Below are 27,015 nucleotides of genomic sequence, written 5' to 3' on the forward strand. Positions count from 1 at the left end.
AAGGATGCACCTCCCATAATTTCTCCAAACAGCACCGCCAACTAGGAACCAAGTGTTCAAATACCTGAACTTATGAGGGAGGGACATTTCTCATTCAAACTACACAATATGTAATAAAATAGATTTGACTGAATTATATAAAAGAAGAAGGAAATTGTGTCACTTGCATAAATATGGATGGGATTGTAGGGAAAGAAAGCAGATTCAGAAAAGCAAATATTGCAAATTTTTCCCCAAATATTGAAGCTAAAATGTTTTAAGAAAAATGAAGCAGAAGCGGGTATGTTTGGGGAAAGGAAGGGGAGCAGAGGGTGGGCAAAGAGAAGAGAAGGCAGCGTGCAGGTGTGAATGTGATCAAGGCATGTGTAGAAAATGTCAGGAGAACATTATTTTACATATTACTTCACATATTACCTCACATGACCAATACATGGAAAAAGAAATGCAGAGAGACAAACTCTGTAGCCTTGTACTCTTTCGGTTAAAAGAAAATGAGCATTCTAAAATGCAGATCAGCCCTGTGCTAACAGGGTAAATACCAGAGTAGTCGGTATTACTGCAGTCCAGACTCTTGCTTAGCTGGGAGCTCTGGAGGCATCCCCCAAAGGAGACAGATAAGCCTTACATCACCACTAATATCACCACTCATGGTGATGGTGATATTAACTAACACACTTGGCATGATGAATGAATTAAGGAGCATATGCTTCATTTCTTTGTCAATTTACACATGCTAGAGTCATCTAGAAGAGGGAACCTCAGCTGGAAAAAATTCTCCATCAGACTGGCCTGTAGCTCAGTCTATGGGGCATTTTCTTGATTAATGGCTGATATAGGAGGGTTCAGCCCACTGTGGGAGTTGCCGTCTGTTGTGGAATATTACTTTAACTATGTAAAGGTATTATACATTTGTTTATGATGTGGATATTACTTTAACTAGACAAAAGAAGATGTGTTACATTTATTTATGCTACTTTTTTGAGCATGTAAAGATATGTGGCATTTGTCTTACCTTGCCTGCCTACAGCACCTGATTGGTCTAATAAAAAGATGAAGAGCCAATAGCAGGCAACAGAGGGACACATCGGCCTTACGGGCAGAGAGAATAAACAGGAGGAAGAATCTAGGCTTGAGAGAGAAGAGGAGAAGAGAACAAGGAAGAACGAGAGTGACACACTCAGGGCCGGCCAGCCAGACACAGAGAAGCAGGTTAAATTAAGTTACAAGAGCTGGTGGGACAAGCGCAAGATAAGGCTGCGCATGCTTAACAAATAGTAAGTCTTCGTGCCATGATTTAGGAGTGGCTTGGTGGCCCAAAAGAAAGCCTGCCACAGCCATTCTTGGACAAGTGGTCCCGGGTTATATTTAAAAAGTTAAGCTAAGCAAACCACGGACAGCAAGAAAGTAAGCAGCAATCCTCCATGGCCTCTGCATCAGGTCCTGTCTCCAGTCTTCAGTCCCAAGTCCCTGTCCTGGCTCCCTTCATGATGGATTATACACTTTAAGATGAAATGAACCCTTTCCTCCCCGAGTTGCTTTTGGCTGTGTTGTTTATCACAGCGAACTGTGGTCCTCTACACCCTTTCCACCCCTCTTCCATGATGCTCCCTGAACCCTGGACGCAGGAGTTGTGCTGTGGGTTTATCAGTCAGCGCTGGGCACACCACAGTGAGTTGTTCTCTGCATTTTGACTACTGACCTTCTGAAATGGTCACCTGCTGCTGGAAACTGCTCAGAGAAACCAATTTTGAGATGTGTAAGTGTTTGGGTTAAGGCTTTGCCCCAGCCCCTGCATCCATTTATCCAAAGAGGCTGGAATGTGGGGTGGAAGTTCCATCCCAAGCCCCCTCCCCTGGGAGTTGCCACAGTCCAGACTCCACCCTCAAGAAAGCCCGCCAAACGATGACCCCTCCTCAGAGATGCTCAAGACCACTCCCACAGGGTATTTACACAGCAACCCAAAGAACAAACAGATGGTTTTCCAGTCCTTCTTCCCCATCTCATTTCTGGGGAGCTGGAAGGCCACCTGGGAGCATTGGTATTCATTAAAGTTGGGCTTTTTCTAATTCGGTTTGATTTGGTCTGATTTGAATTACTGCATTGGCAGAGAGGTTTATTGGGGCACAAAAACTTCTCAGGAAGAACAAAGTGAGCTGTGAGCTGTCACAGGTGAGCACTGGGAAATGTTGGGATGAACACTGAGGACTCCTAGAAACTAATAAGTGAGGGTAACTCTGAAGAAATGTAGGAAGGGGAATAAGGAAATAATTCTTTTTTTTGTTCGTTTGTTTGTTTTTTGAGACTGGGTTTTTCTGTAGCTTTGGTGCCTGTCCTGGAACTAGCTCTTGCACACCAGACTGGCTTCAAAATCACAGAGATCTGCCTGCCTCTGCCTTCCGAGTGTTGGGATTAAAGGTGTGTGCCACCACTGCCTGGCTATGGAAATAATTCTTGCTACCTCTATATTAGAGGGACACTTATGTACCAGGAAAAGCTCACAGTCTTCAGAAATCTAAGGCACATAACATAATAAAGGTCCAAAAGGGTTGTGGTGTTTGACCAGTGAGGAATTGAGAATGTGGCTCAAAGATTTCAGAACCAAAAAGAGGACGGGACTAGGAGAGTGACTCAGCCAGGACAGCACTTGTCTCACAAGCTTGGGAGCCTGAGTTTGACTCCCAGAACTTGTGTGAAAAGTTGCGCATGGTGGCCTGCACTTGCTAGGGAGGTGGCAGTGACAGAATCCTCAGGGGGCACAGGACAGCCAGGACAGCCTAGCCAGAGAGCTCCGGGCCAGTGGGAAGCACTGTCTCACAGGACAGCCAGGACAGCCTAGCCAGAGAGCTCCGGGCCAGTGGGAAGCACTGTCTCACAGGACAGCCAGCACAGCCTAGCCAGAGAGCTCCGGGCCAGTGGGAAGCATTGTCTCACAGGACAGCCAGCACAGCCTAGCCAGAGAGCTCCGGGCCAGTGGGAAGCACTGTCTCACAGGACAGCCAGGACAGCCTAGCCAGAGAGCTCCGGGCCAGTGGGAAGCACTGTCTCAAAGGAGGTGGATGGCATCGCCGAGGGTGAGGCCTGAGATCACCCTCTACCCTCCACGTATGCACATGTACCTGCACATGCACAAACATGCACGTACACATACACACTCACACACATATATGCACCTGCACATGCACAGACATGCATGCACACATATACACTCACACACTTATACGCACATGCACCTACACATGCACAAACATGCATGCACACACAAACACACACATATACGCACATGCACCTGCACATGCACAAACATGCACGTACACATACACACTCACACACATATATGCACCTGCACATGCATAAGCATGCATGCACACATACACACTCACACACATATACGCACATGCACCTGCACAAACATGCATGCACACATACACACTCACACACATATATGTGCATGCACCCACATGCATAAGAAAACAAAACAGGAAACAAGGAGGTGCCGTAGAGATAGAGTAAGTCTGGTTTAAAAAGTACCTAAAATTTTTACTAATAAAACAAAATTCGTCACTGCTATTATAGCAGCACTGTTCTCCAGGACAAAACAGACTCCAATTCTGAACAAGGATGAGGCAATAGAAAAGTTTATTATAAAAACAATAAGCAAATTAGCTGGGCTGGGCAGAAGCAATACAAAGTGGATGTATTGGGGTACAGAGTGGGGTTGGAGCAATCAGATCAATTCTCAAGGAGAGAACTGACTTCACCAAACTGGTTAGAAGGTTAACAGAGAGCTTCTAGAAGCACACCTGACATACCGAACACTGCAGTGTCGTCTACTAAATTGCTCATTTGTGCTCATCCTGAATTAGTTGACTTACAAGATTTGCTTTGCCATCAAAGGGTGGATAGGGAACAACTTGAGTTTGTAACAAAACAAACTGACACTCACTGAGAACTGTACGCTCATCTGTTTCCGCCTAAAGATTCCCTCATGCAAAGAATTGAACTTCTAGTAGAACATAGAAGACTCTTGTCAAAAACCTGAGCAGTGTACAGAAGCTGCAGGTGAAGATTATTGTTGAGAATCCAGAGGAGGACGAATGGGAGCACCTTACAGTCATCTCCTGGGGGCTCCTGGGTGACTTTCTCTTTGGAAGAACTCAAGGGTGGCGAGCATTAATACATCTGATTTGAGTTGTACTAGAGATTGGTTGGTTTCTTTGCTAAGTCAATTGAACATCTGCCAACTGCCAAAGGTGCCTTTTACTCTTAGTTCTGGAGGACGGAAAGCAGAGCATTTGGACAGTGAAGGGTGGGTGGGGTTATCAGGAACAAACACAGAAAGCAGATGAGGTCTAGTCTTACGGACCAGGTCTTAGTCGTCTTGCATAAACTGACTGACGATGAAGCGAGCAACCTCCCATATTTTTAAGATTATTTCAAGTATCGCGTTTTGGTTCTCCACTTCCCTCCTAGCATTTTGCTGTCTCTCTGTGTAGTAAGCCTCTGTTCTGGTGAACTCCCTCTCCATCTGTGCCTTTCTCCTCTCCCTCGCCAGCTGATCTTTCAGGTCTCTAATCTGCTCTTCATACTCATCTCTTATCTGCGCTAGCTCTCTCTCCAACTCCTGTCTGTAATGCTCTTGCTTCTCCCGGGTTTGTTTCTGAATCTCTTTCTCGGCACTTCTGTACATCTTGTTGGTAAAGCATCTTCCTCCATTTTCCATCACCATGCGCTGGACCAAGGTCAACAGCTGTGTCCTCTGGTCCTCCTGTTCAGCTCCTGATGCTCTGTTGTTGAACAAACAGTAGCGACCCTCGAACTTACGGATCAGCTCTTGAATGACTTCAGGAGCTGACTTTAAGTACTCATGGATATCGGTGTCTTCCAAGTCATCCTTCCTGGTGAGCAAGAGAATCATGAATCTTCTAGCCTTCTTTCCAAACATGCTTAGAATCTTCTGTGTAGCCTTATGATCTTCCACGGTGTAACGTCCCAATGGGACCACCAGGAGTAGAGCATGAGGCCCTGGGGAGGTCAGGGCAACACAGCGAGCGATCTCTTTTTGCGTGTCAACATTTGGTACCTCAGTGTCAAAAACACCAGGCGTATCCACGACAACAAGCTCTCTCCCACCCCAGGTGCTCACCCTCTTCTCACAGACCTTGGTAATGGATTTTGCACAAATGCCAGAATGAAACACCTTTTCCCCGAGGATGCTGTTCCCTGTTGCACTCTTTCCTGCTCCCGTTTTTCCCAGTAAGACAATTCTCAGTTGGGAATTTTCCTGGTCTTGGTCTCCAAGCTCTAGAACATCAAGGAAATAAAACCAAGAGTTAGACGCAGTCCCCAACAGTTAAATGCTCAGTCCCACCATCCAGAGCCTGCTCTCTTGCTTCTCTGCTTGCAGGCTTTCCCCCTGACTGCCATCTCTGCCTTCCCAGGGTCTACAAACAACCCCTGGGTCTAAAAGGCCATCTTGAAGGACTTGACAAAGAGGTACGGGTACCTCCCTTGATCTCTTTTCTTCACTGCTTCTTTTTAGTATTCTTTTGAGCTCTTCATTCTGACCCTTTGTGGCTTCTAAGCCCCAAGAGGAGGAAATAAAAGTTGCAGAAGAGAACTGTGAGCTGCTCCTAACAACGACCCTCACTAACGGAATTCAGCACAGAACACAAAGGATGAGTTTGGGGCATTTGCCGGGAAGAATGTCTTCTTTTCTGATTTATATTTAAAAATGAATTGTTCTCCTTACAGCTGAGAGCCAAGTAGGGGTGATGCACAAGTTTTAAGATAGCTCCTCGGCCGGGCGGTGGTGGCGCACACCTTTAATCCCAGCACTCGGGAGGCAGAGGCAGGCGGATCTCTGTGAGTTCGAGGCCAGCCTGGTCTACAAGAGCTAGTTCCAGGACAGGCTCCAAAGCTACAGAGAAACCCTGTCTCGAAAAACCAAAAAAAAAAAAAAAAAAAGATAGCTCCTCATACTGACCCAGGCCCTCTGCGCATATATATATATATATATATTACAGCTGTGTAACTTGGTTCTCTTGTGGGACTCCTCTAACAGTAGGAACAGGGGTTGTCTCTGACTCTTTTACAGGCTTTTGGGATCCTACTCCTCATACTGGGTCGTTTTGCCCAGCCTTAATACATGGGAAGGTGCTTAGTCTTACTGCAACTTGATATGCCATGTTTTGTTGATGCTCATGGGAGACCCCCCCCCTTTCCTGGATGGAGATGGAAGAGGAGAAGATTGGGGGTGGGCAGTGGGGAGGGACAGGAAGGGGGTGAGGAGCTGGGAGATGAGGATGGGGAAGGTTGCAACTGGGATGTAAAATAAATAGATGAATACAAATAAAAATAAAATAAAACACAGGGGAATAAAGATAGTTCCCCATTTTGGAAACCAGAATCCCATGATGAAGAAATAATACGGCTGAGAACGCTGCCTGAGACGACCTAGGAGAAGACGTGAGGGCGGCTCCCGCTAGTATTCATTTAGCTGCACAGCGGAGACCCCATTTGAAAAGTTCTTGTAGGCTTTGGTTCCTTGGCCATAGGAAGGAAGAATGGGAAAAGGTCCCAGTCATAGATCCTGTGCCCTGACTGGCCACTGTTGGTCCATGTGGGGATTAGCCATGGTTAGCCATGCATGCCCCCAATCCTTCCATCCCTGAATCCCTCCTCTCTGGGACAGAGATGTTCAACTCTTCCCAGTAAAATGTAGCCAGTGGGACTGGCTCTGGAGGACACGATGGCACGCTCTGACTCTGGAGGACTGGCATCAAAAGTTCCAAAAGCCTTTAAGCACCACAGGCTGCCTGCTCCTTTGACTCCTCTGCAGTCGCCATGTGAAGACACCTGGACTAGCTTGCTGGACAGCAGCAGCCAAATGAGACCCCACCATCCTGACCTGCCCAAGAGCTAGTTCACCACCCAAAGCTTTTGAACTACAGGTCATGACTCCCCTGTGGGGCCACAAAACTGAATATGAGAAGCAGGAGGAAAGCTAACAACAGTAAAGGATTCTGAATACACAGCAACTAAAACTCATTTCAAGATCACAGGTTTAGTGAACCTGTAATGTCTCTCACCGCCTTCCCTGTGTTTTATGGTGAAATGGCAACCTTGGTTCTGACCAAACACCACCAATACTTGGCCTCACTCATACCATGCAGCACCAATAACCGCTGCCCAAAGCATTTTGGCTCAGATTTGAGACTATTGCCACTTTGTATTGTGTACTTAGTGAGTGGCATTCTTACAGCTGATTATTGAAAAACTAAAATACCAGTTAACCCTGGAAAATGTCCGAGATGTTCTATCCTGCAGTAGCAAATATTCAGCCACACTCACATAAGCAAAACACGCAAACCTCCTCACTGGTGTGCAACTATGCTTTTATTTGAAGTTGAAGAAAAACAACAATACATTCATTAACTTTAGATTTCTTATTTACCTCCTTTGAGCATGCCACACACTTCTTCAGTGTTGCCAAGGATTTGTTAAACCCAACTTGTACATAGTCATAGTGTACGATGAATGCTTTAAAGGGATACAATACTGAACATCTCCATTGCTCACAGAACTATGTTTTGTGGTGAGAACAGTTAAAATTGACTTTCTTATCAAGTATAAAACACAGTATGAAGTATGTTCACTATGCTATGTAACAGGTTTCCAGAATGTATTCATCCTATCTAACTGAAACCCCTTACTACATGGACAGGAAAATATGTTTTAATCTTTAAGAGGTGGCAAATTATACGTATGTATGTCTGTATGTAATTTACTTCAAATTTTTTATCTTTGATTTGTAACCTATTTTATGTACTTATGTACCTGAAGTCACATAAATGTTTCTTGAAAAGCAGCAGCAGTGGGGAAAGTTTCAGCCCTGAAGTGCACACACCTGTGAGTCTGCCAACACCCTGACGGGAACCACCAGTGTGCCAAGGTGCATTGTGAGCTTATCAGGACTCACTAGCTTGCCACAGGTGCATGAGTGAGTACCCAACTTTAACAGGTGTGATTCAGACCCCAGGAATGCCTGACTGACTCCTAGCATCTGGAGCCAGAGAAATGGGTGATATTTGAAGGTACTACCCTGTAAGGTAGTCTGATAAAACAGCAGAATCTCAACTGACATAATGAATATGGTGGGCGAGGAGCTGGGCGTGCCCAGTGAAACACTGATTTATTTATTAGTTGGAAAATGAGGAACCTGGAGCAGGGATCCAGATGGGGGATCAATTGCCCCCACGTTGTTCTCTCCCGATCCTCCTTTAGGAAAGGACAGAGATATCACCAGAGAAGCCACAACCAAAGAGGCCACAGGCAGCCTCTCTGCCACGTTCACATTGCAGGAAGGAGGAAGTAAGAGGCTGTGCTGAAGTCAGGCGAGGTGGTCCACTCACACCTGTCACTGGGCACTAGGGAGACAGGAGCAGGATGGCTGCCACACGCTCCCAGCTGGCCTGGCCCACAGTGTGAGAGTCTGTGTCCAAACAAGCAAAAGACGGAAAAGAAAGAAGAAAGGGAGGGCTATGCCAAAGTGAGGACAAGTGACAGGCCCTGTGACTTCTCCTGCTTAACAAGATGGATGTCATCCTACGAACAGAGCAAGAGCGCGAGGAGAGTCCAAAGAAGTGGGAGAGCCGAGAAATACGAGGGCAGCGGCTGACAGGGCTTTATCCTGCTCAAGTGGGGACTGACCATCAGGGCAGGGGGGACTGCCTATCTCCATGCCTGCCTCCCCCCTTCTCCACGCTCCCGTACCCCCACGTCCCCGCACCCCCATGCCCCCGCACTCCCAGAGCCCCCGCATTCCCACACCCGCACCCCAGCACCCCCACATCCCCACACTCCCGCAGCACCCCAGCACCCCCACACCCCCACATCCCCACAGCCCTCCAGCTCCTCTCACCACAGCCGGCCCTGGGCTTTCCAGTTGTGGACCCCACACCGTCGTACTGGGCTGCCATTGTCTCGTGACTCTGCAGATAAAGAAACAGCCATGGCATTTTCTGAAGAACACTTGGAACCCAACCTCCTGAAGCCAGCACTGAACTTTGGGCCATAAACTCCAGACCTTCATTTCTCCTGCTCCATACCCCAGACCTCACCTCAACACTCCATTTTCAGGCTATTCTTTTTCTTACACAAACTTAAATACTTGCAGCACCTCCTTGCGCTTGTCCTGGCCCCGGGACCTCTCTCAAGCGGTTGAGTGCTGTAGCGCCTTTTACAGGTGTTCCTTCAGGGTTCCAAACTTCTGCCTCTGCTTCTCACTGTGGCTTTTGCTCTTTCAAGGACGTCTCTTATAAAGGCTGGCCAGGATAGAAGCCCTGACTACTCCCCATCTCCGGGATGGCTCCTTGGTGAATGACGTCACCATACATCCAATGGCTCTTGCTGGATTATGGGCTCCATTACAGCCTCTGCTTCCTGCCATGCATCAGCCCATCCCAAATCCTATTGACGCTCCTTTCATAAATCTCATTTGTCTCTTTGTCTCTACCTTCACGCAGATCAAATCTACTGCCACTTGTCTTCAGGGTAACAGGCGGTGGTCAGATGCCCTAGCAAGAAGACTCCTGCTGCACTCCTGAAGCCTGGCAGTCGTGTCTTCAGGCCACGCATTTCCCACAGCAGAACAGTCGCAACACAGTGTCAACGGCTTTATTAGGACCACAGTCACTCAGCATCAAAGAGATACATTGTCTAGACCCCAGTCTCCCCTCATAACTATGTTGTCCTGTCTGGATGGACACATCTTTCATATCATGTGAAAACAGGAAATAAGCAGAAAAGAAGCTAAACCACTCCAAGTTCTAATACCCCAGAAATAATCACTTCAATGCTTTTGTGTAACTGGACCTCTTTTTTATGACTGTATGCAGATTTTTTTTATATATAAAAAAGAGACAGTATCACTTACTTTATTGTCTACTGTTAAGATTCGGTGTTCTGCCAGGCAGTGGTGGTGCACACCTTTAGTCCCAGCACTCAAGAGGCAGAGGCAGGAAGATCTCTATGAGTTCAAAGCCAGCCTGGTCTATAGAACAAGTTTCAGGACAGCCAGGGCTACACAGAGAAACCCTGTCTCAAAAAACAAACAAACAAAAAGATCGTTTTAACTTTGTGTTTTACTTTTCACTTTGTCAATACTTTGAGCACTCTATTCTAGCAGTGCATGGAGCTGAGGAAGAAGGTGAATGAGGGGCTAAGAGCACTTGCTGCTTTTACAAAGAGCCAGGGTTCAGTTTCCAGAACCACACGGCACTCAAAACTGTCTCTAAGTCCAGTTTCAGATGATCTGATGCCTCCTCCTGGCTCCTGGAGAACCAGACCTGCACACGGTACATATATGCATACATGTACACGTACATATACATGAAATCAAAACACTTATAAAGTAAAAATATTTTGAGGAAAAAATAAATTTGAATTTTACTTTTCTTGCTTGAATTCCCTAGTGACTTTTGTTCATCTTTAGAAGGTGGTTTGGGCTATCGAAATGACCCAGACGTCCCGGTGTGATCATCCCTCTCTGAAGACACTGACCTCCCTGTGCATCAGGGTCCTCTCATCTCCTGGGCTTTGTGGGAACCCCCCCTTCCTGGGGCACTGCTCTAGCCCACCACTTCCTGAGGGGCCCTGTCTAACCCCTCTCCTGCAGCAGCACCAGCCCAAGCTGCCAGCTCCCGAGGTCGCCTGTGCTCACTGCTCAGCAGCGTTTCTCCGTCAGGGACATGGTGGGAGCATGAGATTGTTCTCTACCATTTGCTGTCTCCTCTCAGGCGATATGACGGGAAACTTCCTGGGTACAGGCACAACACTGGACAAAGGGCGGTCTTGGTTCTTTACCTTCCTCTGTCGGGTGGTGGCCTGTGCATGCAGCAGTCCCTTCCTCGTTAACCAATACACAGACCTGCAGAAACACCCAGCTGTTTTGCATGCTTCTTCTACCTACTACCCATGAACATTGTTGAGAACTCTGGAGCTGACTGTGTCCAGGACAGACTGGAATGTTCTTTGTTAAGGAGAGAGTCTCCACACAGAGACCCATCAATTACCGATGTGAAACAGAAGGCCAGATGTTTTTTGTTTTTTATTTTTTTGAAAGAGACTCATTTCTTTATGTCTGAAGGCTAAGTGGATAGAAGACAGCATCTCATAAACTAGAAAGGGAAACCACTCAGCTCTTAATGGAGCTGGTACTGGTGATTAACAAGAAGAGACAGAGGCTGGGGGAGGGGAGGGGGGAATCCTAGACCCAGCTCATATGTAAAACCAGGACCTGTGCTTCGGTAGGTGCTGATTTCATTGACTAAGTTCTCCTCCATCGGGCTATGAGCAAACATCCTCTACTGGTTTCAGAACTGTGGCCCCAATGAGTACAACTTAGACCTCCTTGGAGGGAGCTCAAGTCTTCCGTGAACCCGGGAAAGAATGGTTCCCCAAGGAAGCAACTTGAAGGAAAAAGATAACAGCCAGTGAGGACCCTGACCTGTGTGCCAGCTTGGAGGAGGACACTCGCCAAGCTGTGCCTGTTAGGGATCCCCCACCCCTACCTTTTCTTCTCCTGCTCCCATCAAGCTAATTCATTCATTCTCTTCCTGGAAGAGCCAAGTTAAAAAAATTTTTTTGACCAGTGAAGGAACACTTTCTCCATAAAGAAAGTACCCTTGCAGCAATGGACCCTGAAGCATACATGAATTTGTAGGACTCAGCCTTCAGAAGGAATTATAGCCTAAAATTAGCAGGCAGGAAACACGGACCAATAAGTACAATTTCCAAGAGCAGGTCTGCCGGGTGTTTTACTAGACACGGCCAACAGAGCAGCCCCCTCCTCACCAAGTTCAACACTCCCGCCCTGCACCCTGATTCTTACCTGGAAAGGTCCTGTGGCCTTCTCTGATTTTACAGCGGTGCTGAACCCAGGAGAGAGAGCCGCAGAGGAAGCGTGGGGGAGGAAGTGTGGAGACAGGAGCACACAGGGACCCACCCATCTTCCCAGCGGCACTGAGGAGCTCTACAGTCCGGCGTTCTGTGCCGTCTAACAAGGCACCCAGGGCCGCTGGTAGCTACTGGACACTCGAAATAGGAGAAATCAAATGGGAAATAGAGTATTTCAGTGACTTGGCTGACAGTGACAGTGACTCTCCTGTGTGCTTACTTATTTAAAAATTAGCGGGAGTGGGGGGCTCCTTGCCACTAGCAAAGAGTAGAATCTACCTTTAATTGGGGTGTTTAGATATTTTATGCTTCAGATAATTCACTGTGTGATTGGATTTCAGCGGGACCTCCCTATCATACCTCCTCTCTATCATACCTCCTCCCCTCCAGGCCCAGGGAGCACTTCAGAAAAGGGAATGGAAGCGGGCATCTGCAGGAAACAGTACTTGCTCGGTATGACAAAGCCATTTCACTGCAGGGAAAGGGGACATGACGCTAGGAGGGAAAGGAGAAGGCTAGGAAAGGAATTCGAGGGGGTACGAGGGTGGAATTGATCAAAACACATTATGTGAATTTACAAAGTTCTCTAATGATAAAACTGATCATCCTGCTACCAGCCTCTCTGTCTGATCTGTTCTTTCTCTCCCTTTCTCTACTATTCTGCCTACTTTGTGGCTGATTCTTGGGTGACTTTGCTTTTATCCCTTCTTATTCAGGACAGCCCTTGTTGGGTGGGTGCTTGAGGGTCCATGCAAACCTCTTCGACTTGGACTAGTCTCCTTTCAAATTCTGTCCTGCCCTCCCGCATGTATAGCAGAAGAGCCTGGTGTCTCCACACTGTTGCTATGTACTTGACAGCTGCATGTTTTATAACCCAAGGGACCGCCAGCCCTGGGTAGTTACTCGGACAGAGATCAGCAGGGAAAACTTAGATTTTGGATCCTAACACAAAGAACAGGAGTGTTGGGGAGGGGAAGTAGTGGGTCAGATTATCCAAATTTCCACCTCCAGGAAAACCTATTTATTCCGTGACTCTGATTCCCCAGGTTCATCTGTGAAATCTGGTAACTTGGCACAGAATCACCAAGCAAGCAGGTGGTGCTGAGATAGGTCCTGACCAAGTCCCTTCTTCACCACAGGCCTTCTAAACCCTCCTCCCACCTTTCCATGTCCTGCACTGTGCACTGAAGGGCCCGTGAATGTGTAGCCTTCAGTAACCAGGATGCTGGGAGTCGAATAGTCCCCATACGAAACTGGCATTTTTCTCCAATCTGTGGACTCCCTTCTCCTACTTACACAAATCTCCAGTCCACCTCATTAGAAGATTTGCGGCAAAGAGACCAGAGGGTGATTTTTCATTGCAGTTCTCGAGAATCTGTGAACTCTACAGCTGATGTCAGCCCATTTCCCAGAACCCTCTGAGAATAAGACAGTTGGTGTTAAATGTGTCTGTGCCCTTGCAACACTTCCTGCCTGCATCAGCTGCAGACATTTCCTGTCCCATCACCTTCACCTGTCATCTTACTCATCACTTGAGTTGTGGCCATTTCACGGGGGAGAAAGGTGAGGATGGAGGGACCATGCATCCTGCCAGTAACATGAGATGGTACCCAAAACAGGCTGTGAGGAGAGGTTGAGAGAGGGAGAAACACTGCAGGGAGATCTTAGCACACTAAATTGTGCTCAATGATCTCCCTGAGTGTCACTTTGGACCGGCATTGGCCCACAACACGTGTAGAAGGAGCAGCAGGCTGCGTTCCTGCCCAGCTCCCGCACGGCTAGCTTTACCCCAAATAATTACATGGAAACTGTATTCTTTTAAACACTGCTTGACCCATTAGTTTCAGCCTCTTATTGGCTAATTCTCACATCTTGATTAACCCATTTCTAATAATCTGTGTAGCACCACGAGGTGGTGGATTACCAGGAAAGATCTTAACCTGCATCCATCTCGGAGAGGGGAGCTATGGCATCTGCCTAACTTCCCTTCTTCCCAGCATTCTGTTCTGTTTAGTCCGCCTACCTAATTTTCTGTCCTATCAAAGGGCCAAGGCAGTTTCTTTATTAACCAATGAAAGTAACACATAGACAGATGACCCTCCTCCATCACAACAGAGCTTTCCTCTGCCTTCCACTCGAAGAAGGGACCTAGCTATGGCCACTCACAGCTCAGTCTTGAGCGGGTGTGTTGTGTGCACAGTGTCTCTGCCTTTTAGAATCGTTGTGATAGGAGTTTTTAAAGCCTAAATTACTAATAAAACACTAACAAATTCATTATAAAATTACCAAAATTGTCCCAAAGAGTTGGACCAGTAGTTAAGAGCACTTACTGCTTTTCCTGAGGACCAGGGCTGGATTCCCAGCACTCATGTGGTGACTTAGAACCATCTGTAACTCCATTTCCAGGCGATCTGTCCCCTCTTCCAGTCTCTGTAGGTTCCGTTTACACACATACATACAGGCAAACACCCATCCATATAAAATTTTTAAAATAATCTACATGAAGTTCACAGCTGGGAAACCCCATTGATGCCATGACTCCCCTAACAAATTCTGGAACTGGTGAGGGTGGGGGAGCACAGTCTCCAGTTTTGTACCCACTGCTGAATGTTCCAGCCTCTAATGTATTGTCTCAACTCATGGTCACAAGAACAGTCCGAGTTCAATTCTGTGAGACATAAAGCAAAACAAAGTGTCGTAAATTTGAGGGGGAAAATTTGTAGGGAAGAAGAGGGAGTGGGAAGAAGTTGGAGGGAAACCAGAGGTACAGAATTCATTAATAAAAACAAAAAAAAAATCAAAATAATTTTTATTATTAGTTATGTTGAACCCATAGCTATTTAAAATACCCTTGAGAATACAGAATGGCCATGAGTGGGTCTGTGTAACCATATGAAAGTATTTTGTGCATTTTGTTCTGCTCTGTTCTATTTCCATTTAACAACGCATCAGAGATTTCAAAGTCAAGATAGGTTGGCTTATGGAAAGTCAATCACACTATAACGCTGTGGTCTAGCATCTAGCCCACGGCAGTGTTGTTATACACCATGGGCAGCCTCACATCTAACACGCCTACTAAAGGGATCACAGGGCTATCAAGGGTATAAAAGTAAAAGCGCTAGCAGCGATGAGATACTTGACAAATACCTGGAAGAGGGGAAGGTGAGAGTTCACTGGACAGAGCATGGAATCCCGCACAAGTCCAGAAAGCCTAGAGGTGGGTAGCGACAGACTGAAGCACAAAAACGCAGCTCAAGTTCAGAAGCGCCAGCTATAAAGAGCCAGGCTACTAGAGGATGAAGTTGGGGTTGGCGGAAACAGTGGGACCTGTCGTCTCCTCCCTCCCCCTAATTCAGATGGTGAGAAGGTTTTCAAAAGATGAGAACATCTCAATGAAGCCTAGGACATCCCAGCACTTAAGGGTTCATTCCGCAGCCATCTGTGCCTGCTCTGCCACCTGTAGCCGGACTCTGAGGCCCACTGCAGAGCTGCCAGACAGCTTTCCTAGTGACTTAATAGTGTGAGTGTGGTGTGTGCATGCACAAGCATGTGTGTGTGCGCGCATGTGTGCGTGTGTGGATGCACAAGCTTGTGTGTGTGCGCGCTCACTGCCATCAGGAGCTCACAGCAGATATGGACCTGGGTAGGGGAGGAGCTCATAAGAACCTGTCCACCCTGCTGAGCTGGTAACTGCTGATGGATTCGGGAAGAGGAAGAGTCATTGTCTTCCACTGTGTTCCTCCTGATCAGCCCACCAGGCTCTGACAGATTGTTTTAAACCTGCTGTCACCCACAGGAAACTAGTTAAACTCAGTGGATCACAAAGCAAAAAAATACCAAAACAAAAAGACATGAATTCAATCCGAACACATTATATGCATATATGTATGAAACTGTCAAAGAACAAATGTCATTAATGTAAAAGAATGACATTTACATCACGAACTCAACTTGTCCCAAATTTTTGAAAGCAGTTCATGTATCTTCCTGTAAATATACCCAAGTATAGTCTCTTCAGCCTTTTCCTTCAGATTTTCCATTTTCTCATCATAATTTTTCTTTGCAGAATCCATTCGTTTCTTCTTTTCTTCTTCTGATCCGTGAGCACACTCCCTTTCTATTCTTTTGATTTCAGCATCGAGTTCCTGAGCGTAAGTTTCCTCGAGTTCCTTCAGACATCGTCTCAGCCTTCTGTCTATGTCCTCGTATATCTTCTCAGAGAAGTAAGAGCCCCCGTTCCTGTCCACCATTTGCTCTATCAGTCCTACCAGCTGCTCCACTTGATCTTCTCGCTCCACCTCTGCCACTTTGTTATTAAAGGCCAGGCAGCGTTTCCCACACTGCGCGATGACATTATTTAGCTTGTCATTTGGCTCGCCTAAAAAGTCATCCAGGCTCTGGTCCTCAAGGTCATCTTTGCGAGTAAACAAGACAATCATGTACCTCATGGCCGCCTCCCCAAAAAGACTCTTGATCAGGGAGACCGTTTTCTGCTCTTCCTCCGTGTGGCGGCCCAGCTGCAGAACCAGGATGATGGCGTGAGGCCCAGGGCAGGAGTAGAGAACACAGCGGCTGATTTCTGTACATGTGGCTTCCATGGTCTTCTTGGTGTCAAAGAGCCCAGGGGTGTCAACTACAACAAGGTTTTTCCCCTTCCATTCCCTGGATGCCTTCTGGCAGGTCTTGGTAACGGCGTGGGCAGAAATCTTAGACTCGAATTGACGTCTCCCAAGGATGGTGTTTGCTGTGGCACTCTTTCCGTTCCCAGTTTTTCCTACCAGAATGATCCTCACCTCAGTGTTTCTGTGGGCAGCCATGTTGAGGCAAGCAGATTCTGAAGACAGGGAATGCTCAGATCTTAAGGGAAAGAGAGCAAAGTTGCCTATTAGATAAATGGGAACGGCCCCAATGCTTTCTTTTCTTCCCTTCCCTAAAATTTCACAATGTTCTGTTATCTTCATGCACCCTATAGAGACAGAAGATGAAACGCTACAAGGGAGGAAATAGAGAACTCGAACAGCTCCTCCATAGATAGAAGAATGTCCCATGGGATTCTGCAGGGAAATCCCAGCGGTCCTGTAGAGGTCAGGGGAAGACTTTGTGGGGTTGGCTCTCTCTTTCCACCTTTCCGTGGGTTCTGGGCACTGAACAGCGGTTGCCAGGCTTGTTCAGGAAGAGCCTTTACGTGCTGAGCCATCTCAGTAGCAACACCCTCCCCAGCACACTTTTAAAACCCTGACAATCTGGATGCCATTTGAACTGTTTCTGATAACACAGAAAGGACATTTCTACTCCTGCTACCAGCCGACACGCCGTCCCCAATGCCAGGTCCGAGTGAGTGCACCGAAATCTCTGCTGTGCCCAGCCAGGAGCATGCACCAGAATGACCATAATGTCCAATAACTTACTATATATTTTATGAAGAACTAGGAGAAGCAGTCTAAGGTGGCAAACATAAAGAAACAGTAATAAGGCAGAAGGGCTCACTCCCCCGATGTGACCAGTACACAGCTTAATGTGTGTCTTTAAATATCACATAGACATCAAAAATATGTTCACTTATCATATGTTAATAAAGAAGAAACACAACACCCACAAAAACAAAAGCAAAACAAACAATAGTAACAACAACAGGACAGTTAAAACAACCCTGAATAATGAGAGAATCACTGGGGCTGTCACGACCTCAGATTTCAAGGCGGTGACACAGATGCTATAGAAATCAATAAGGAAGGAACACAGCAGACAGGAAGCCCTGGGCCACCCGCAACTGCAGGTTCATCCTGCGCTGTGCCTTCAGAGCAGCTAATGTGGCCTTCATGGCCCCACTCCACCTCACCCCAGGGTCACACAGGCAGAGTCTCTGTTGTCCAGTGGGAGGAGTCAGCACCCTGGGTTCTAACTCTCCTCTGCCCAGGATGACCGGGGAACTAAGAGTCATCAGACTTTCTTAGGTAAGAAAAGTGACTTAGACAAATGATCTGAGCTGTCTCCGGGCCCTGAAGAGCCTGCCTTGAGTCAGAACTTTCTGAGAAGAGTGTCGGGCTACACTCTGTGTCCTGCACCACAGCTACCTACGGGCTGATGAAGGCTGCAGCTTGTTAATTCGGCTCCTTGTACCCCTGAGCCCCCACCACTCCCACCAGCAGCGCCCTCCCTGTGAAGCTGCAGACACAAAACCTGCACCCCAATAGATGCCCCATCCCAACTGCCTCTCACACTTCCATTCCCCTGTCCAACCAGACTCACCTTCTTCAGGAACTGACGAGGGTTCAAGGTTTCTCTGGGGCCTATTTGAGCCTGCGCTCGCGCTTAACTTTAAAACAAAACTGCTGCATTCCCAGCCTGCCAGGCAGGAAGTTCTGTGGGCGGAGTCAGCGAAGAGACTGTTGCCTTTAAAGAAACAGAAATATTGTCCTCTAACTTACGGGTGCTTCTGCTTTGTCGAGGTTAAGCCTTCTGTCTGCATGTCTGCTATAATGCCAAGAATTTCAAAATCTTTTTAAAAAAATGTTTTGGATTGCTTTCTGTTTTCTGAGACACAGTCTCAGGCTAGTCTTGAGTTCACTATGTATTGAGGATGGCTGGTGTGATTTATTTAAAAACAGCGAGAAGAGAGTCACACCATGCAAAAGGGCTCACATAAGAGATTTTAGTGGAAGAGGAGAGAGAAGGGGCAGAGACAGGTCCTGGGGGGCAAGAGTAATGGGAGAGAGGGAGGGAGGGAGGGAGGGAGGGAGGGAGGGAGGGAGGGAGGGAGGGAGGGAGATAGGAGGTGGATAAGGCCCACCTTTTGAAAGGGAACTTAGTGAATGCACACAGGAGGTGCTCTTATTGGCCGCAGCTGAGGACATATCCTGCCAGGACCCCAAGGGCAGGCCAGTCCATGGGGCTGAATACTAACAACCCTCCCTCTTACTCATCATAAAAAGACGAGGAGTTGGAAAGGGTAGCAGGTGAGGTGGGGACAGGGATGCTGTGGTCTCAAGACTTGAGAGAGGATTGATTTCGAGACAGCACAGGCTGCTTATTGATTCATCAAACACAGAGCAGGGGCCGAGGGCTCTGACCCTGAGAGAGACACGGGTGTCTGGCACCAGGACTTTGAGAAAAGCCAGAAGGCGAGGAGAGGGCTGTGCTTGAGAAATGAAGCCTCACACCCAGGGGAAAGGTCAGAGGCGGGTAGCCCCACCCGAGACCCAGTTGCCAATTTTGAATGGAAGGCGAAGCCACCAGTGGATGAACAAACAGATTTGTTGTAGGTGGAAGAGAGCGAATCTGTTGAGGGTGGAGCAGGTGGGTAGGGTCCCAGCGTGACGTGACTACCTTTCTATGAGCTCTGCCACTGAGCAAACATGTCACAGCAGCAGAGTTAGTCTAAGAGGCTTATTGGGACAGGAGGATGCAGGAGGGTAAAAGGGTGATTCCTCCTTCCATCTCTCGGGATCACTGGCAGAATGTTGTAACGGTCCCATAAAATATCAGGATATAGAGGGCTGGGAAGCAGATTTTTGCCAGGCTTATTCCCCATGAGTGAGGCAGAACAAGGTCCAATGGCTTTTATCAGGCAAAGGGTGGAGGCTGAGGCCTGGGACCAAGACTTAAGGAGATCTAAAGGCAGAAACCATGCCCAAGAGACAAGTCCTCACTTGTGGGAACTGTCCAGAGGTGGGGAGGGGGGAGGGGCTCACCAATCATGCCAGTATTGGATGAAGGGACCCAGTGATCTGGAAAAGCAAGGCTGCCCTATGTGTACCTGGTTCCAGGGTCCTGGAGTGCCTCAAATGCCTGTGGGCAGAGGAAGTGCCAACAGAGCCTTTCCTGGTCAGGGAACCAATATTGCAATTTATTTTTAACAAAACAGCGAGAAGAGAATCATCATGCAACATGGCTCATATAGGAGGTTTATTGGAGGAGGAGAGAGAAGGGGCAGGGACCAGTCCCTGGGTACAAGAGTCATGGAAGAGAAAGAAAGAGACGGGGGTGGGTAAGGTTGACCTTTTAAAGGGGAAGGCAGCAAATGTACACAGGTGGTGCTCTTAGAGGCCACAGCTGAGGAGGTATCCTGTCAGGACCCCAAGGGCAGGCCAGTCCAGATGCCTAAATACTAACAATGTGATGGGGGAAGCTCTGTTAAGCAATCACCTTTAAAAAGTGGAGCCTAGTTAAGGTGTAGCTACCTGGAGCCCAGGAAGAAAACTAGGATGGACCAGGTGCGTGCTCTCTGGGTGATTCCCACTGGAAACAGCAGAACTTGGACTTTCCATTCTTGTGGCGTGAGTTTCCACTTAAACAATTAAAAATATAATTGTTTATCTTTAAGCTGGCCTGGTTATTTCCCGAATCAAGGAACATCAACAACAGTGACCTTGGCTTCAAAGCCAAGAACCTGCAGTTCCTAGGTTCTTGAGGCTGGGTACTCTACTGTTGGAGCAGTCTGTCAATAGCTATCTCTAACTTGGGGGCGGGGTGAAACCACTGTTACTCAGTTCACAAGGCAGGGTATCTCAGTGGTCCCAGTCCGGTGCCAGGACCCCAGGAACTCTCTGAAGAGCCACTGGTCCTTAGCCCACAGTAGAAACTTGACAATGCTGTCTCTGCTATCAGGGAAAGAGGCTGTGGCGGCGGCGGCGGCAGCAGCGGCAGCACCAATCAACTGCAGCAGCAGCAGCAACAGCAGCAGCAGCAGCAGCAGCAGCAGCAGCAGGACCAATCAATTGCAGCAGGAGTGGGGCCTGGGGAGCAAAGGCGGAGGGGGGGAGTTCTTCCTTCAGCCGCACCCTTTCCATCTGGGCTGTCACCAGAAGCTGCAGCCCACTATGGGCAAGACAATCCGGACAGTTCTTCATGAATTGCTCTAATTCCAGGCAAGTGGGCACGAAAACCAATCAAGATAAGGTGCCACATCAGGCTTCAAATCCACGCTTTGGTTCACGCCAGGGCGAAGCTGAATACGCAGAGTCCTAGATCTTCAACTGTCTTCCTTATGTTCCTTCTATTAATGTTAAACTTTTAGACCTTACACAAAAGTTTCTGATCCATTTTTTTTCTTTTTCTTTTTGATTTTCTGAGACAGAGTTTCTCTGTGAAACAGTCCTGACTGTCCTGGAACTCATAGAGATTTGCCTGCCTCTACCTCCCAAGTGCTGGAATTAAAGGCGTGTGCCACCACCATCCGGCTCTGATGATCCATTTTTAATTAATTTTTGTCTCAGTCCTGTGCATGTGATACGCAGTTTCCCCAGCACCGTTTGCTAAGGAGGCTGTCTGTCTTTAGTTACCCTCCACTGAAAATCGGATGACTAGGACCGCCTGGGGATATGTCTTAGTCCTATAGTCAAGAGAACACAGAAGAACGTTGACCTATGTTTTTCTGGGTTTGTGTGAGAACCATACATGAATAATTCCTAAGTCCCAATATTAAAAAACAACCCAATAAAAACGGACAAAGGCCTTGACAGAGCCTCACACCGGAAGATGATGAAGACGGCAACTGTTCTGTATGGAAAGACTCTCACCATCACACGTCCTCAAGGAAGCATAAACCAGCAAGACACCACTATCCACACACCTCCCAGAACAGTGCATTTGACACACTGACTATCAAACGCTGAGCAGTGGGACCCTTCATTGGGTACTGATAGAATTACCGAGTGGGCAGTCATTTCAGCAGACAGGCTGCCAGCATCTTACCAAATTAAATACATTCTTTCCATACGGTCCAGAAACTGCATTACTTGACATTTATACAGAAGAATCAAAAATAATGCACGCATAAACCCCCACATGTGCAGGTTTGTATCAGCTTTATGGATAACTGACAAGACTTGAAAGCAGCCAAGGTGCCCTTCAGTAAGTTCATGAAGCAAGCTGAGTTCATCCAAACAGTGGAACGTCATCTAAACACAAGGAATAAGCAGGAAGCAGCCATTAACGTATCTTTGAGATGCTTAGGAAAGTATTACTAAGCAAAACTTAGCAGTAGAAATATTTCCTGATGAACATTCTGAAAAAACTGAAATTATAAACAATAGAATTATCAGTAGTTTCCAGGGATTGGAGAGATGGCATACGTGAGCTGAGCTCAAAGGACCTTAGGGCAGTAAAGTATTTTGTGTGATGCTGTATTAGTGAATCTGTGTCATTATGTATTGTCCAAGCCCAGAGATGTACAACACCAAGAGTGAACAGAATGTCAACTGTAGACATCGGCTAACCCTGCTGTACAGGCTAAGTGATAGCGTACACACCACTCCGGTGGACAGACAGACAACAGGGAAGGCTGTGACGGCAAGGGAGATATCACTGCATCTTCCTCTCGATTTTACTAAGAAATTAAAACTTCTCTTTTAAAAACGAGATAAAATACGGGGGCTATAAATGCCTCAGTGGTTAAGAGCGCTTGCTGCTCTTACAGAGGACCCGGGTTCAGTTCCCAGCACCCACATCAAATGGTGCACAATCACCTGTAATCCAGTTCCAGGGGATCCAACATCCTCTTCTGACTCCTGCAGGCCCTTGCACATAGGCACACATGCATTCACATAAATAAAATTAAATAAACACACAAAACAACTTTAAAATTAAATTGAAAAATAAAAAACCAAATCACAATACCAACAACAAAATCAGGCCTATAACCCCAGCTATTTGGGAGACTATAAGCAGGAGGACCACAAGCTCAGGGCCATCTTAGAGGACAGAGTGAGTTCAAGGCCAGCCTGGGCAACTTAGTGAATGAAACCTTGTCTCATAAAACACATTTTACGAGAACTGAAGATCAGGTCATGATAGAGTGCTTGCCCACCCTGTTCCTAGTGAGGAATAGTAATCGGAGGCTATAAGAACAAAGAGTCTAGAATCATCTCCCAAAATAATGGCTGTTGTAGAATATTAGTTTGTGTTACATTTATTTATGCTGTGGAATATGTTTATGATGCAAAGACATGTTATGTTTGTTTTCAAATAAAATTAATCTGGGGTCAGGAGGCTGAGTGAGCAACTAGCGGACAGGAAATGGTAAGGAGAACCGTGTGTGGCTAGGGTTCATAAGTGGGAACTGAGCAGGACGCCCCGGTTTTTGGAAGACTCAAGCAAGGAGAGAAGGTTAGCTCCTTGCTATTCAGCCTCTCTGTGTGAGCAGAATTTCACCTCAACCTTTGAATCCTGTATTCTGTAGAGGGATAGAGATCTAGATAAAGTTTCCTTTAGCGGCTGTGATAGAGCCGGGGTGTGAGGGAACAGAATTTCCTCCTGGCTGTGGCCAATGCGGCCTAACCGCTGCCGGTAGCCGTGGAGCTGTAATTGCCGATTAGGACAGCTTAAGGGGCAGCCACTGAATTTAATGAAAAACAACAAATGGCTCCACCTGGACCTGAATCAGCGTGGCCACAGATGGCTACCCCCAACCCCAAGACTTTTGGGTCTACAGGAGCTGCAATCACCCAGGAGCCCACCTGACGCCTTTAGCGCTGGACAATCAGGTACCATCATACCAAGTACTGCCCAGGTCTCTCGGCCCAGGCACGGGAAAGGGGAAAGCTAACAGCTCCACGTCTCTCTTGGGACAGGCAGTGTTCAACCAAGCACCACCTATGATCCAACCAAGAGCCCTGGTACTGGGCAGCTGGGCACCACTGTGGTGGGAGAGTACAGGTATACAGAGTGGGGAAAGGAGGGAGAGGCAGAATGGTTTGTGGGCTGGGAGAGGGGCAGATCCAGAGAGGAGAGGGTGGTGAGGAACAGGCTGACATGAATGGCCAGCTGGCCACCCAAGTCCAGAAAGACATCTGGGCCTAGGCTATGACCAAGTGCCAGGTTTCCCCAGGCCCTGGAGCAGCCAAGGGGGTCTGAGTTGATGTTTGTGGCTCCTGTCATCACTGGGGGCCCATGCAAGGGCCTGCGGTGGGGTCACATTGGTGTCCAAGGGCCTCCCTGTCACGAGAGACATGGTAATCTGGGTGGCCCGCACAGCCATGGTGGGGGTGGAATGTTATGGTGACAACCTGGCCTGGGCTGCTCCCAAGGACCATGTCTGGTCTGTGGTCCTGCTGCAGCCAGGGGCTGTGTTGATTTTCCTGGTCCATGTTGCCACCAGGGCCCACCTGGATGCCTGGGGTCTGGACCCAAACCTTTGACCATGAGGGCTTCTGAGGGCCATGCTGCCACTGGGACACACTGACCTAGGTGACCTGCACTGTCCATGGTGCTGTCCAGGCCAGGGCTGCCACAGAGGGCCGTGAGTCCATCAGTGGCAGCCAGGGTCTGAGTCGATGTCGGGGACCCCTGTCATCACTGAGCGTCACGTGGAGGACCGGAGTCTGGTCTGCCGTCTTGGACCATGTCAGTGTCTGAGGACCATGCTGCTCCCAGGGCCATACTGATCGGGTGGCCAGTGCTACCATATGGGGCCGTGGAGACCTCTGGACACATGCCACTGCCTAGGGCTATGTCTAGTACATAGCCCTGTAGAGCCTGGGATCTAGGGTGGTGTCCATGGCTCCATTTGCCACTGATGGCTCTATAGATGCCCAGGGTCTGGCTAGCCACTGGGCCAAGTTGATGCCCAGGGGCCATGCTGCTGCCAGGCCATGCTGATCTGAGGGGTCTGTGCTACCCCCGGGACCATGGTGACGACTGACCTGAGCTGCTGCCGAGGCTATGGCTGGGTCTATGGTCCTGCTGCAGCTGGGGGTCTGTGGTGATTGATTTCCATGGTATGTATTAGCAATGAAATCACTGGAATCATGCTGTGTTGAGACAGCCCCACCTTTCACCAGTCCTGGGATGGCTATTGGTTAGACATTGCAGCAGGAGGGTTGGCCCTACCACTCAGGGGAGAGCTCACCCCTGCTCTCGGGAAAGATGGTCCCACATCTCAGCATAGGCGTGCACCTCACCTGGGAAGCACACTAAAGCTGAGCCTGTGGTCAAGGACACAGTGACCCAGCCCTGAGGGCAAGATAGTAACAGAGAAGACCCTACCTCACTCTTGCTCTGCCATGTGGTGGCACGGATAAGGAAAAGATACCCTCCCTCCTCCACCCCTTGCTACCAAGGCAGGCAAGAGAGCTGGCCCCAGGGTCATGCAAGTGAGAGAACAAGTGCTCCCCTATACCAGCCGCAGCACACAGGGGAGCAGGCCCTACACCCTGCCTGGGCAGCACCCTAGAGCTCTAACCCTGTTGTCCAAGAAGGGATAGAGGTTAGCCAGCCCTGAGGGCATGAGAGCAGGAGAGCAGACCCTGTTCCTCCCTCGTGTGTCCCCACAGCAATCGGGGTAGAGGACCTTGCCTGGGGCAAACAGTAGAGCTGGCCTGTGGTGCCTGCACCACCTGGAACTGCGACCAGGCAAGGGTCTGGGGATAAAAAATATGCACAGAGACATGGGTCCCTCTTGAAACAAGAATGTCCATCTTATTGTATTCCAGCTTATATAGGGCTCTCCTTGACTAATGGCCACACTCTAGCTCTCGGGATTTTTCAGCTGCAAGCCCACCAGAAACCACTCCCCTGCCATCAGGAACTCATGAGGGTCTCATGCTCAGAGCAGCTGCAAGCACAGGAAAACAAGCTGTTTACTCCGGCAGGCAGGGGTCATAGAAAATTCAGGGTCTGAGGGTCCGCAGTCCCCAACACTGGACATGGTGGTATGAGTGCGGGGAACCCGTATATGAGGGCCTAAGAACAGGAGAACCGGTGTGCTCCTTGCTGTGGGCTACACTGGGTGAGCTAGCCAGGTAGTGATGGTCAGGGGAGTTAGCAGGCTGACCAATCCAGCTACCACTCAGGGCTAGAGCCAGGGCTGAGTTGGCCGACCCCAACACCCACTTCATCTATGAACTGTTGGAGCATGTGAAGGGGATGAACCTACAGACCCAGAACAGCAGGACCTCCATGACACAGGACAACAGGATATCCAAGAGGAGCCCCAGTGAGAGCCCATATTAGCGGTGTAGCAGAAAGGAGAGGCCTTGAGCCAGACCAATGACTCAGCAATGAACACTTGCAAGTAAAGATAAATGGAATGAAGGGTAAACTTGTGTCTCAGTGGGTCACACTACAGCTTCCACACAAGATTTTTCTTTTTGTTGTTGTTGTTATTTTGTTTTTATTATTGTTTTGTTTGTTTGGTTTGGTTTTGTTTTGGGTTTTCTTTTAGATTTGGTTTTGTTTGTGGGGGAGGTCACAAAGGCGGGTGGATGTGCGGGGACAGGAAGATAAGAGGAATCGGAATGAACAACGCGAAATCCACACAAAATCAATAAAAGTAAAAACAGAAAAAATAAAGAAACCCTCTACACTACATAACACTAGCCAACTCCAGAAAGTCAGTCTGTATGAGCAAAGTCTGTCTACATGAGGAAAGACCACAGAGCTTGCTAGCGAGCTAGTGGGGCTCACGGCCCATGCCGTCACATGGTGTGTGCCTTCTCTCTCACAGTGATGGGCTATTCCATCAGTTCTCACAATGCCTGAGAGAGGAAACGGGCTAGCCTCGATGGCTGGACTGAGCCTTGGAGTAGAAGGATGTGGTTCAGTTGCTAGAGCATCTGCTTAGTGTGTGCCAGGCCCTGGGTTTGATCTTCAACACGCCATCAAAGGTATTATGGCACCTGCCTATAATCTCAGGAAGTGGAGGCCGGAGGTCAGTTCAAAGCTATCCTGAGTTACATAGCTAGTTCAAGACTAACCTGAGTTAAAGAGACCCTGTCTAAGAAACAGGGGAAGAATGACCACCATTCCAAAATTCCTCTGTACTTCCCGCCTATTGTGGTAGGTGGAAAACGCTGAAGCAAAGACAGCATGTGATGAGCCTCACAGGACCCCACTAGGGACAGCCTCTGAATGCTGATCAGTCAGGGGACTCTTGGGAGACCGTTGCTATAGGAAAGTAGCTAAAAATCAAAACGGTCAGAGGCCAGAGATAAAGACAGGCCTTGCAGGTTTGTTTGTTTGTTTGTTTGTTTGTTGTTGTTGTTGTTGTTGTTGTGTCTCCCTCTATGGTACAGTCCCTGCTGGGAACAAGCTGTCACTGCCAAGTGACATGAAGGTCTACAG

General features: G+C 48.1%; 2 protein-coding genes across 4 annotated transcripts; both read right to left on the reverse strand.

The window, feature by feature from the left end:
• Positions 1–3,617: 3,617 nt before the first annotated feature.
• On the reverse strand, positions 3,618–18,270 carry LOC130888238 (GTPase IMAP family member 4-like). Of its 3 annotated transcripts, none has more exons than XM_057791176.1 (3): positions 18,205–18,270; positions 8,921–8,990; positions 3,618–5,301 (listed from the first exon to the last, which is right to left on the reverse strand). In XM_057791176.1, the coding sequence occupies exons 2-3, from the start codon at positions 8,976–8,978 to the stop codon at positions 4,370–4,372; spliced, it is 990 nt and encodes a 329-aa protein (XP_057647159.1). In that variant the 5' UTR covers positions 8,979–8,990; positions 18,205–18,270; the 3' UTR covers positions 3,618–4,369. The 3 variants fall into 3 exon arrangements, with proteins under 3 accessions (XP_057647159.1, XP_057647156.1, XP_057647162.1); XM_057791173.1 differs by lacking the exon at positions 18,205–18,270 and adding an exon at positions 11,891–11,982; XM_057791179.1 differs by lacking the exon at positions 18,205–18,270 and adding an exon at positions 9,179–9,271.
• Positions 14,749–18,270, reverse strand: LOC130888263 (GTPase IMAP family member 9-like). The gene is made up of 2 exons (XM_057791186.1): positions 18,205–18,270; positions 14,749–16,812 (listed from the first exon to the last, which is right to left on the reverse strand). The coding sequence occupies exon 2, from the start codon at positions 16,770–16,772 to the stop codon at positions 15,894–15,896; it is 879 nt and encodes a 292-aa protein (XP_057647169.1). The 5' UTR covers positions 16,773–16,812; positions 18,205–18,270; the 3' UTR covers positions 14,749–15,893.
• Positions 18,271–27,015: the final 8,745 nt, after the last annotated feature.

Source organism: Chionomys nivalis, chromosome 1 (assembly GCF_950005125.1).
Source record: "Chionomys nivalis chromosome 1, mChiNiv1.1, whole genome shotgun sequence".
NCBI classification, from domain to species: Eukaryota; Metazoa; Chordata; class Mammalia; order Rodentia; family Cricetidae; genus Chionomys; species Chionomys nivalis.